A 13,734-nucleotide genomic window follows, 5' to 3' on the forward strand; every position below is an offset into this window, starting at 1 on the left:
CTGGAACACAGAATAGTTTCCCAAGCTTCCCTGAGCTACTGATGAAGCTGTCTGATTATCTAAGCAAGAGTAATTGCAAGTGCCATCCATTTAAGCAGCCTGCCATTCCAAATTCACAAGAGAGGTTTTAAGGAGCATCTGCTAAAATCTACAATAACATGATTTTAAATATGTTCCATTTATCTACCTCTTCCAGAACTAGTTTGAAAAATATTTTTTAACAACACTGTATATTGTGTTGGTGACGGAGTGAATTATTAAAGCTCACCGGTATCGTTAGTGTAGCAATTTTTATGGATACCACGTCCATTGATTTCTCATGGGAAAGGGGGTATCAGCTACTGATTGGGATGAAGTTCAATTCTTGGTTACGGTTTTCCCTTTAAACTCTTGAGGACCATGGGCTTAAACCCCCCTAAAGACCAGGCCATTTTTTTACAAAACAACACAGCACACAAGTGATCCCTCTTTTTACACAACACAGCACACAAGTGATCCCCCCTTTTCTCCCCACCAACAGAGATCTCTGTTGGTGGGGTCTGATCGCCCCCCTCAGTGTTTATTTTTTTTGTTGCAAGTATTTATCTTAGTTTTTTTTATTAAATCTACTTATTTATTTTAATGTTTTTTCCTCACTCCCTCCCTCTCCCCAGCCGGCCAATCATAGCGATCGGCTGTCATAGGCTTCAGCCTATGAGAGCCGATCGTTCTCTAGTAAACCAGGGGAACAGCCGTGTCACACAGCTGTCCCCAGTACAGCGCTGCTGCAGATCACAGCGCTGTACAATGTAATTAGACAGTGTCTAACAGCCTCCTGCCGCTTGGAGACGGAAAGCGGAGCTCCGCAGCCTGCACGTGATCTCCTGCACTGCCAGCCCCAAGGACCTTACGCCGACCGGCGTTAGACGGCCCTGGGGCTGCTGCCGCGGCCACGCCCCTTGGCGTGACGCGGTCGGCAAGCAGTTAAGCACAATACACTTTGAACAAATGAAAGATTCAGCAGCAAGCCTTGTGGGTATATGGAGTGGAAGAAAATGGCTCTTTAGTAGGCCCCACCATCACCCACCTCTAATATGTCTATACCACTTTGTCCAATCCTAGGGCATGGTGACGGTATAATAATGGTATAATAATTAGTTATTTTCAATAGCAGTGTCATGATTTTAGTGGTAATTCTTACTCCAAGTCTTGCTTCAGGAGTAATGGAACGCACTATACTTCCAGGAGGCAAGGTCATAGAGATGAAGACGTTCAAGATTGGATATTGCATGTGATGTTTAGAAGCATGAGTTTAGTTCTCACCAATAATATTTCTCCCTAAGAAACATGTCGGAGGTCTTCTTGGCATCTTTACACATTAATGACGCAGTTTTATTACTCCTATTGACAGACTTGTCCTTAAAGGGGAACTGAAGAGAGAGGTATATGGAGTCTGTCATGTTTATTTCCTTTTAAGCAATACCAGTTGCCTGGCAGCCCTGCTGGTCTATTTCTCTGCAGTAGTATCTGAATAAAACCAGAAACAAGCATGCAGCTAGTCTTGTCAGATCTGACTTTAATAAAACACCTGATCTGCTGCATGCTTGTTCAGGGGCTATGGCTAATAGTATTAGAGGCAGAGGATCAGCAGGGCTGCCAGGCAACTGGTATTGCTTAAAAGGAAATAAACATGACAGACTCCATATACCTCTCTCTTCAGTTCCCCTTTAAAGTTTTTCAGGAATCTGGGCACTTCAGCTCTGCAACAGGGAAAGCCGAGGCTGGATGGGTGAGATCTATCCACTCTGCTAACTAACTACAAACTCATTTGTCAGACTTGTTTATTAATGGTGGTTCTGGTTACTGCTGGAGACTGTGCTAACTGATCTATGGAGGTGTAAGAATGGTTGGTGGATTGTTTTGAACTGTGCATTTGCAATTTACATGGGCAATGTGAATGGATGCATGTTTTTCCTTCTCATGTTTGTCCAACCTTGTTTGATAATTGCACACCGAGGTGTAACAGATTTAGCAATAGGATTGGTTGTTGCTGTTTGATGATCCAATGAGTCCAGACCACTGAAGATTACGATTTCTTGTATGTTCTTTAATTTAGTATCATGGACTGCATATTTCAAATTAATTGACTTGTACACCATGATCCTGGATGGAAATCTAAAACTCAAACAGCAGATATCAGCTGTCATCAAGTCTTCCTTCTTCCATCTAAGTAATATAACGAAAATCAAACACCTTATCCCAGCTGAAGACCTACCTGCCCTGGTTCATGCATTTGTATCCTCCCGCCTAGACTACTGCAACGCCCTGTTCATCGGATCTACAGATAAGGTTCTGCGCCCCTTACAGCTAGTACAGAATGCTGCAGCCAGACTCCTAGCCAATGCCCCCCGCAGCTCACACATCACCATAGTACTGCAAACTCTTCACTGGTTGCCAGTAAAATGGAGAATCAATTTTAAGATCTGCCTGCTGACATTTAAGACTCTACGCCACATGGGACCCAAATACATAGCGGATCTATTGGAACTTTATGCCCCTCCACGCACCCTCCGCTCTGCCAACAATATGAAGCTGGTTATTCCCAGGATACACTTAACATTTGGTGCTCAGGCCTTTTCCTATGCAGCCCCTACTCTATGGAACTCACTTCCACAATCAGTACGAGAGGCTCCCTCTCTGGACAGCTTTAATGAAAGGCTAAAAACTCACCTCTTTTCCCGAGCCTTTGAGACTGCATAATGCAGGGTCACAGCGCTTTGAGTCCCCAGGGAGAAAAGCGCTATATAAATATTATTGTTATTGTTATAATGCTAACTATACACTCTGCCCTGAGAAATACTTTCAAATAGGTGGACGCTCCTAGAACTCTCTGCACAGTGTTTTTTTTGTTTTGTTTTTAGACCAATGCTATATATTATCACTGTTTGTATGTTAACAGCCAAACAGCTGTTGTTTAGGCTTTTTGATTAATAAAATTGGTATATTTTTAAATGAGAGCCGAACAGTTATATATGGTAATTCATTGGAGATGTGCACCCAAATGCCCATTTTCCCCATCATGTTTCAGTCATTAAATACAGTCAAACCAGAAGGTGGAGCTAGAAGAAAAAGGAAGCATTTATGTGTAATATTCAATGTGTTCCTTGTTAAAAAACAAAAACAGAAAAACTAATTGCCAAACGCCAACAATATTAAACAAATATTACAAAAAGTCCCACAATATATTCACTTTCATTCAATCAATATGGTAAATAGAATGTTCTAAAATTAAAAAATATTTTAGCAGAACAATGAAACCAATAACTATTTTGCCGCCTTAGAAATAAAAGGATGCAGATGCACTTTTCAACTTTTTTTCTCTTGTGTGCATTGTTTTGTTTCAATCAATTTTTCAACCCAACAAAAAAAATACAGTATTTATTAGCAAACATAAGCAAACTCATTTCAGTCCATGTATAAACGCAGGTGCTTGTGTGCATGCTCTTGTTAAATGTAAAGCTGGTCATAGGAATTTTTTCCTGTCTCAGGATGTGTGCTTGGGTACAAACACATGTTAGGCCCAACAACAGCTGTTCTTCCTGTGCTAGCTAAAAAAGATTGGCCTGTCTCGCGCCCTTCTGACTCGCTTATACTCCGCCACTATTGAGTTTATTCTCTGCTCCTCCATCGTGTACGGTACATGGGCGACTCCACTAGGGATAGGCATGAGCTACAGGTAGTCATCAAAGCCGCAGAGAAGATCATTGGAAACCCCCCACCTCTAGACCTCCTTTACTTCTCCACACTGCAATCCAGGCCAGTGAAAATTGCAACTGACCCATCCCACTCCAGAAACTGTTACCTTAACCACTCCCATGAAGGGTAGCAGCATAGTGGTGTAGTAGTAGTTAGCGCTCTTGCCTTGCAGTGCTGGGTCCCTGGTTAAAATCCCAGCCAGGTCAACATCTGCAAGGAGTTTATATGTTCTCCCCGGATCTGCGTGGATTTCCTCCAGGCACTCCGGTTTCCTCCAACATCTCAAAAACATACAGATAAATTAATTGGCTTCTCCCTAAATTGGCCCTAGACTATGACACATACTCTACACGATACTTACATAGACATGTGACTATGGTAGGGGCTAGATTGTGAGCCCTTCTAAGGGACAGTTAGTGACAAGACAATATATACTCTGTACAGCACTGTCAAGCTTGACACCATCATCTCGCAGCCAAGGACCACCAATACAGGTGCCCCCCAAGGATGTGTTCTGTCCCCATTCTTATTCTCCCTATACACCAACAATTGCAGGTCCACAGGGAACTCTGTCAAAGTCATCAAGTTTGCTGATGATACAACAATAGTTGGCCTCATCTCTGGAAATGACGAGCAAGAATACCGCAAGCAGGTTGACAGAATCTGCCTCTGGTGCAGGGAGAATGGCCTAGTCCTCAATACTGCAAAAACAGTGGAGATGATTGTTGACTTTAGAAAACATGCTGTCACCCCACCTCCAATCTGTATCGATGGTACGGAAGTGGAAAGTGTTCCCTGTGCACGCCTTCTAGGCACTACAATCTCCAAGGACCTAACTTGGAAAGCCAACACGTCCTCCACTCAGAGGAAAGCCCAGCAGAGGCTATTCTTCCTATGCCAGCTGAAGAAGTTCGGGATGGCTCGGGAGCTTCTGACGAGCTTCTACACAGCCACAATTGAATCTGTCCTCTGCTCCTCCATCCTTGTCTGGTACGCCGGCTCCTCTGCCAGCGACAGGCACAAACTACAGAGCGTCATAAGATCAGCAGAGAAAATCATCGGGAAATCACTCCCCTCACTAGACCAACTTTATAACTCCAGACTTTGCTCCAGAGCTCTGAGGATCGTAAATGACCCATCTCACCCAGGCTTCCGCTTCTTCCAGCGGCTCCCGTTGGGCCGGAGATTCCGGTCCATCTACACCAAGACTGCAAGACACAGGAATAGCTTCTTTCCCTCAGCTGTAAACTCTTTGAACATTATGAACTTTCTTACCTGGCCCATTCGAGTAGCACTCGGTAGCACATGCCGCACATCTTACATTCTACATATTTGAGCTCTAACTTGTGTTAATGTTTATGGTTAAATCGCTGTATCTGTACTGTTTACTGTATTGTTTTTGTACTGTATTGTATTGTATGTCTTATTCCACACCTAGCCCTGTACATGCCAAAACCAATTCCGGGTACGACCTAGTCGTGCTTGGCGAAATAAATGATTCTGATTCTGATTCTGAATATGTCAGCGCTATATAAATACTTAAAATAAATAAATAAGGCACCATTTCAGGACCATCTCCACCAGGACCTCCAGGCATTGGAAGTCTTTCTACCCCCAAGATGTCCTGGCCCCAACTCAGTCCCCCCCCTCCACTAGCTATCCCCTCTGTACAATGTAAAATGTAACTAGCAATCCACACTATAATTTTGCAATATGTACATGTGTGGTTTTGCCCATGAAGGTTGGCTGTGCTGTCTGTGCCAAACATAATTCCTTGTAAGGTTCCCAGTACTTGGCAAATAAAATCTGTTGTGCATCTAAATAATTACATTTTCTTTGTATTTTATGTATGTCATGCTTGCAATTCACAAGTGAGCATTGACACAAAAGTTTGTTGATTATTTAAAAAAAATGCCTTTGAAAATGTCACACATTACAATGTTTTTTTGAATATGGAAAGTACTGGAAACGTTTTATAAAAAGGTAAATTGAGATAGCTATGATAAACTAAAATAAAATGACTAGTATGAACTGTAAAAGGTATAAGACTGTGTCTTTTTAACAATTTAATCACTTTTAACACTACAGTTATAGCTTTAAAATATTACTAGAATTCATCAAATTAATACAGCCCAAATCAATGTTATAAAATACCTTATTTTAATGAAAATATTATTAAAAAGCAGCTATTAGGGGCAAAAGGTTTATAGCCCTTGCTTGGGTCAAATCAGATCATAGCAAGAGTAGTCCGATTCTTAGTGGTTTCATGACTACAATCACACATGCATCTGTAGTACAACATTTTTCAGATATTTCTTGTGAAGGCTATTTTTGCAGTTTTACTAATCCAGTGATTTCACAGTAAAATTAGGCCCAATAAGTTTGTCCCTCATTTATCTAAACATCCAAACATCAGACACAAAGAACTTCAATAAATCCAGGACAGTATTGGCTATAGAAAGTGGGGGCTGCACATGACTGATTACACACAACCACTGGTTTTCATTAACCTTGTTTAGTTCTAAAATAGCCCATGGAGAGTTGCAGACATTTTTTTTAACCACTTTGCATCCAGACCTTTTTTCTCACTTATTGACCAGAGCAGTTTTGACGGATTAGCTATAATCCTTATTTAATCAGAAATAACTTTGTCCTTACTTAGGACACAGAAATGAAATATATATTGTTTTTTTCAAGACAAACTAGGCTTTCATTGTATGCCACTTTTTTCCTTTTTGTTTTTGTTTGGACTATGTTGTATGGCCTTCATCAGGCCAATATATGTATGAACAACTCTATAGGGCCCAGTCAGCAACAAAAAGTCAGAACACGGAAAGATTGCATCTGCACCAACCAGACCCAACAAACACAATCCTTATGGCCAGCCGTCAAAACGTAGCCATGCAGCTATCCTGGAGTGTGGATAACACCTGGGTAGCTGCATGGCTACATATTTTGGCCTGATGAAGTGCATACAACATAGCCTGTACAACATGATGAAGGGCATACAACATAGTCCGAAACGAACATGTGTCGTTGCCTGAATGAATACATGTTTGCTTGAATTACTCATCATGTTAAACCAGATTACAGCACTCGTTTCTTGATAGCTTTTTATTGAAGCTCATGTAGACCATTTTTTTCACAGATTATAAGATTTTAACAATTTTTTGGATGTGTATCAATAAAGTTGTGTCAAAAATGTTTGTACTGCAAGACTCTGTTACCAATTTTTTATAGTTCTCTTTATAAGAAATAAGTCCCACCACAACAGTGGCATCATGTTATGCACACTAGTCTGTACTGTGCATTATTCATGCACACAAATTTATGAAGCAACAAACAGACAGAAGCGCCAAAAGAATAAAATTAGCTAAACAATGTTAAAAATAGAGGAGGCAGTGATGGACATACCTTATCCAAGTAGACACAAAATGCTGTTGATAATATTCAACAATATTTTTTATTTACATACTCCAAAGTGCAGTGCAACACGTTTCACATGTATGATCCCGCTTCATCAGGCAAGAGAATAGTGTGATCGTAGCAAACATAGCAAGCATGGTTTAATGAGCCAACTATCTCTGACTCACAGTTATATGATCCATCTATTGCCTGATGAAGCAGGATCATACCTGAAAAACGCGTTGCACTTTACTTTGGCGTATGCAAATAAAAATTATTGTTGAATATTATCAACAGCGTTTTGTGTCTACTTGGAGGAGGTAAGTCCACCACTGCCTCTTCTATTTTTAACATTTGTAGCTAATTTTATGCTTTTGGCACCTCTGTCTGCTTATACATTGCTTGAGTCCACCCTTGGTGGAGGGGTGTAAGTTGTAACCCCTTTTCTTCCAATCTACAGAGAACGACTTCTTTATCCTGAGTGGGGACAGGTCTAATCTCCCCACCTGCCTTTACACTAGTTGCCTAGATTGTGAATGATTGTGATTGGATTCCCTGGTTTGTGAGTATAGTTGTATACTTACTTTATCATATTCATCTATTAGCAGTACATACTACACTATATTGGGCTCTCAGTGTCCTCTTTTTGTATTGATTTGTTTAGATTGTAAACATATTTTGCATAAATGGTTCATATGTTTCCACACAAAGAATTTCATATGAATGCCAAAATTAATAGCATTAGTTTTTTCATATTTATGGGAAAATATATGTGAATAAGAACATTGACATCTTCATTCATTACTACTGATAAAATCATACTTAAAGGTTCACAGATAGTTTTAAATCTCTCCTGCTTTTCCCACATCCTGTTCAACCAGTAGGCACTAGCTCTGTGCTTAATGGGGTACTGATCTTACTTAATGTAAAGTTGCATACATACACTGGAAGAAAATTCCCCATGCAGAATGTTGACAGTTAGAGTAGACCGGGACTCTTGCACAGCACACAGTGAAAAGTATTTAGTGTTGCTGAAAAAAATCACTTCTCTGTGTAAGTTCTAAGTAAAGTGATTTTGCTGGGGAAAGTCACACATATTCAGTGATAGCAAACTTCTGAGATCTCCATGGCAAGTTCCAGGCATTCACCAGACTCCTGGCATATGTCAAATATGCCACAGTCACAGTCACAGCTACAGTTGCAGTCATTGTTGGATTGCTCCTCGTCGGAGGTGTGGTAGTACCGGTGGAAAGGGCAGCACACGCTCGTCACCAAATTCTCACACACATTTGGTAGCATAAGGAGGAAATCACAGAAGTGGCAGAATAAGCAAGCCAGGATAAGTGACGCACATTCCCCTACAAGCAAAGAGAGCACAGGTTCTCATTAGCAACAGTGTATTTGTTATAGAACAACTAGAGCAAATAGCTATTTTGCTATGTTACAACAACATGTGTAATTTGTATCACACCATTCTGCTTTCTGCTGCTGGTTCTGAATATTTTAGCACCTGAAAATTCTACCAGGATACTGGAAGAGGGGCAGGCAAGAACTTCCAGGACGTACTGGGAAAGCTCCCTCCAGGTGTGCAGACTGGAAGCCCAGTACTCCATGGGGTCCTTGTGTCATATGCACTGAGGGACCCCATGTAGTCAGCCACCATGCAGGTCAGCCACTGGCGTTGACAGGAGGATTCAGCCAAATCCTGTCTGCGCAGCTCAGACTGGTACAAAGCCCTTGTTAGAACCATCTGATCTCCAGGATTACAGGTGCTGCTGGCGGCAGGCACCTGCCAAGCCAGTTGAACAGGGACATGTGGGGTGGAAGGATGGGAGAAGACTTTCTCTGTTCAGCGAACTAGGGCCTCTTGCAACTCCCTCATTCACTCCTCCTGCTGTTTGGGATGAGGAAATTGCCCCAGATTCCCACTCAACTCAAAGGTCGAGAATGAGTGCGACCCACAAATCCTCCTTTGCCTTCAGCTGAACCACCCAGCCTGCACACCTTCATGGCCGGAAAACACCTCTTTACCATTTTCCTCCACTGCTGCTCCTCCTATTGCATCTCCTCCTCAGTGAGTGCTCGTCGTCTCCCTGAGCCCTCACTCGATCCAGCTCTTCCAGGGCAGCCTCTGCCTGATCAAACAGTACCCTGTCCAGCAACAAATCATTGGAAGCATGCTGCAGATGGAATCATGCACCCTGTTTACCAGGTTCCCTGCAGGATTGGGGCCAATACCAGGCAGACATGCTACAACTGCCCCCATTCCGCAAAAGACGACACAATTAGTGGTTTTGTGCCGGTCAATCAGGGGCAATTATGGACTACGCAGTGGTAATCTGCAATTATGACTTGTAAATAATTACGGATATACATAAATTACAAGTCATTATGCCCAACACTACCATACACATCTGTGACTCATGTCACCCAAATGGGATCAGGACCTGATACCCTGGGTGACATCACTGGGCCAGGCTTAACAGACCTAAAGTCAAACTGCAGGCTGACTGCACATCGTAGTTAGACTGAAGGTTTACTTTGCACTCTGATTCAATGCAGGGAGGTGAGGGACTGATGGAGTGGTGCAGACGTGTCATCACGCAGCAGGTGGGGCAGCAGGGAGTTAAAAGTAATCAGCCAATGCTCAGCCGAGTTGATCCACCTTTTACCTTTTAGCAGCTTCAAATGAGATGCCTCATTTGAAGCTGCTTTTGCAGTGCCAGTCTTTTTTGGGATAACTCGTTTGGCTGCCTAGTGCAGCCAAACAAGTGTGTGGGAATAAAGAGCTATAGTTACCAGCTTCGGACGGCTTCTTCTTTTCCTCCACCGGCGGCTCTGAACTCTCGGCAGGCTTTCTGGTTCCCAGTCACATCCGATCATATGATATGGCATGTGATCAGGATCTAGGAGACAGAGCCACCCGGTGGTGGAAGAGGGATGATGGAAGAGATGGAAGAGACTCTTCCATCACCCTTCTTCCACCACCGGGTGGCACTGTCTAATATGTCCATACAAAACACATCAGACTTATTTATCAAGACAGGCACTAATAAAGCTGGAGCAAATGTTCAGATATTGGCTAGAATAGACATTTAGAATCTTTACTTAATGTAATATTTTATAGGTCATTTGATTACTTGCTTTGGAGGAGCTGTTCCACTTTTGCTAGTTTCATTTGTATTTGCCTTTATAAATTAGTCTCAGTGAAAGTAAAAGCACTGTCGGTGCTTTTACATTCGTATCTATGCCAAGAACGTTCGTAATGGAGGCGTATGGTGTGGGACATTCCATATGTGGGGCATTTCTTCTTGTTTTGTGAGTTCTTTTGGCATACAAATAACTTAAAATGACAAACCTCTTTGCTTTGCTCTGCCTGTTATGAAAATACATTTACAACAAATTATATTAAAAAGACACTGAAGCCTCTTTTTTTACCTTATTATCTCATGCAGCCGTCTTCAGCTTTAAAGGGCAACTGACGAGTGAGGTATATGGAGGCTGCCATGTTTATTTCCTTTTAAGCGATACCAGTTGCCTGGCAGGCCCGCTGATCCTCTGCCTCTAATACTTTCAGCCATAGACCCTGAACAAGCATGCAGCAGATAAGGTGTTTCTGACATTATTGTCAGATCTGACAGATTAGCTGCATGCTTGTTTCTGGTGTTATTCAGACACTTCTGTAGCCAAACAGAGCAGCAGGGCTGCCAGGAAACCGGTATTGTTTAAAAGGAAATAAAGATAATCAGCCTGCATAGTCTTCTCTCTTCAGTTGTCTTTTAAATTATAAGCTGATTCACCCTATTCACGCAACAGAATGAGTTATTTATGGCCCAGAAATAGCCCAGCAATGTTCCACGATTTTGCAACTCACAGATTTTGTTGTCTGGTAGAGGCAGAGCTATGCACAGTAGCTCTGCATCTTCTCCAGTCAATCTCCGCTGATCTCCGCCTCTCCCTGCCCCTCTCAGTGAAAGAAGACTGAGGGGGCAGGGAGAGGCGGAGATCGGCGGAGATTGACTGGAGAAGCGTCAGATCTACTGCTCACAGCTCTGCCTCTACCAGAAAGCAAAAATATGCTAGCTCAGAACTTTGCTGGGCTATTTCTGGGCCATAAATAACTCGTTCTGCCGCAGAGATGCGTCAAATCAGCTTAGAATTTAATGCTGAAGATGGCTGCCTAAGAAAATAAGGTAAAAAAAAAAGAGACTTCATTGTCTCTTTAAGAGACTCTTACCAATCATAATTCTCTTGTTGTCTTTTTCCTACAATATGCAGCAAATTTTAGCAAAATCAAAAAAAAAGCAGGAGACAGGGACGTTTTGCTAACTCAGCCAAAAGTGAAATATTCATCAGAACTGTGGCAGTAGTTATCTCGAGGAAGTAGACACTATGCTCAGTATGAACACAGAAGGTCACCCTTCGTGGCTGCTTCCAAGGGAAGACTGATTGATTAACCAGACCCTTAATATACCCTGAAATGGCCAGCCACAGTTACAGAAAGCCTCTGATTGGCCAGTGGAAATGTTAACAAAGAATCTTAATCAATTTAAGAAGGCCACAAACTTGATGAATTAAATACTAAATTAAATACAACAATTGGTCAGATCCCCTCCTTCATATCTACTGCACATAAATCACAGGAGTAGAAGGTGGAGCTTCACATACCACCCAATCCCTATATGAACCGCTGACAATGAATGGTCAGCACAGTCCCAATATACAAATAATGTCTCTTTTTGTCACTATCCTCAGTGCATATATTCTTCTACAGCTCCGGCTGAATGCATAAGATAATAGAGAGCCTCCACCACATCTGGTAGTTTGAGTCTCACTAACTGCTGAAACCCAGATTTAGGTCTGTCTGCACCTTGGGACACTTATTGGTCATCCCTCACCTTCCCCGCAGGCTTGTTTGTTAGATTGGGCTTCTAGGACTGTTGGGAAAGAATTGGACTTAGGGTGGCTATACATTAATTTTGGTGACCAATCAATCTTTTGATCCAACAATTTTATTGACTCGGAGGAGTATCAGTACCACAACATGGTCACCTGACTGTTCTTTTGATAGATTTGCAGCCAATCAGGTTTACTGAAACGTCTCCATCACAAGGCCTCCTAATGACAGATGGACTCCTTGGCTGTATCTCCCCAAGCGTATAATTGTGTCCCCCCCATTTATGCCTGAGGGGAGTGTTGAAGGCTCACCTATCTGCTGGCAAGACTCCTGGCCTCCTCCAGTGTCCATCATAACCACAAGCACCTGTAGCATGTGACCTGATGTCAGTACATGTGCTGGTGTCATTTGGTACAAGTGCTTATGGTGACACCGGACACTGGAGGATGCCAGGAGTTGTGCCAACAGACAGGTGAGCCTTCAACACTCACCATGGGCACAGGAATGCTTATACATTTATAGGGGGAGAGCGACGGTGCAAGGATGATTTCATGCTGAAATCTATTGGAAATCAGTTTGAAGTGTGTGGACAGGCAACAGATCCCTCTCTGCTCAGATTCGATCAGAGAGGGATGTATCTAATGGCCGATCTGGTGGCAGATCAAGTGCTGTATGGCCACCTGATAATAGTTAGCCAGCTGATGATGATGATTCATTACATAACTATTTCCATTATCTTGTAGATAGCTGTGGGCCATGGGAATCCCTGTATGTGACTAGTAAAGATTATCAACCTGATGCAAATTATTCCAGCCTGCTTGCTAATTTAATGCAAAGTGAGTGCATCTTGGAATTGGGCCATTCAAATGCACTTCCTTTGTATTTTAATAGACCCATTTCCAAGCTGCATCAAGTTGGCCTGCAAGCTGAGATCATTTGCATCTCATTGGCCATCTCTGGTGACTAGACTGGGGTGGCAGGAGATAGCCTCCAATGTTCATCCTGGATGCATATTTCCTTATAAGAAAGCAGGCTACCACAGGTTTTTTCCTGGCCTGCAACCAAAGCAGCAGCAGATGGCCATAGAGTGAGAGAACATTGTGCAGATAAAGATATATTGTTAGAATACCTTAAAGAAAAGTAGCTGTTCTTTGACATTTTTTTCAACATCATCAAAGTATTTTTCCATCATACCTTCACCGTCAGTTTGGTGACTTGCGTTCTGTCTGGCTTCCTTGTATGACAGTATTTTGCTGCTCTCCTTGCTGGAAGAGTAAGTAACGAGACGCATGTTCTTTTCGTGGTTGGTCTCCTGGAAAGATTCATCTCCTGTGTCTGGGCTTGGCGGTGGCTTATGTTTCTTCTCTTTGGTTTTCTTAGCTAACTTTTCTTTGGTCTTCTCTTCTCTACTGCCACCCGCTAGATTCTCTTCTGCAACAAAAGGCTGTGAGAAGTCAAATCAGCTACAATCTTCCTTTACAGCAGAATATCTAAAGGAGCAGCATTTCAAACAAACTTGTAATAGACTTTAGTTTTTCTAGCAAGTGAATCTGCAAAGTGAAACTTTTTAAAATTTTGGATATGGCAAGAAAGGGATGCCGTTGGGCATTTATTACTGTCAAGCATCATGTTAAGCATTATTACTATCTATTTTCATAACTGGAACATGGATATTTTCCTGTACTGTATCTGTTTTG

General features: G+C 42.2%; 1 protein-coding gene across 1 annotated transcript in view; it reads right to left on the reverse strand.

Annotated features, from left to right (window-relative positions):
• Positions 1 to 8,147: 8,147 nt before the first annotated feature.
• The window catches only part of MDFIC2 (MyoD family inhibitor domain containing 2), a 106,667-nt gene continuing 101,080 nt past the window's right edge, over positions 8,148 to 13,734 (reverse strand). The window contains exons 4-5 of the mRNA XM_068251835.1: positions 13,232 to 13,468; positions 8,148 to 8,498 (exon numbers count right to left, since the gene is read on the reverse strand). Of these exons, the coding sequence (XP_068107936.1) occupies positions 8,239 to 8,498; positions 13,232 to 13,468 (497 nt within the window). The 3' untranslated portion in view covers positions 8,148 to 8,238. The remainder of the gene's footprint in view (positions 8,499 to 13,231; positions 13,469 to 13,734) is intronic.

The sequence above is a fragment of the Hyperolius riggenbachi genome, chromosome 9 (genome assembly GCF_040937935.1).
Source record: "Hyperolius riggenbachi isolate aHypRig1 chromosome 9, aHypRig1.pri, whole genome shotgun sequence".
NCBI lineage: Eukaryota > Metazoa > Chordata > Amphibia > Anura > Hyperoliidae > Hyperolius > Hyperolius riggenbachi.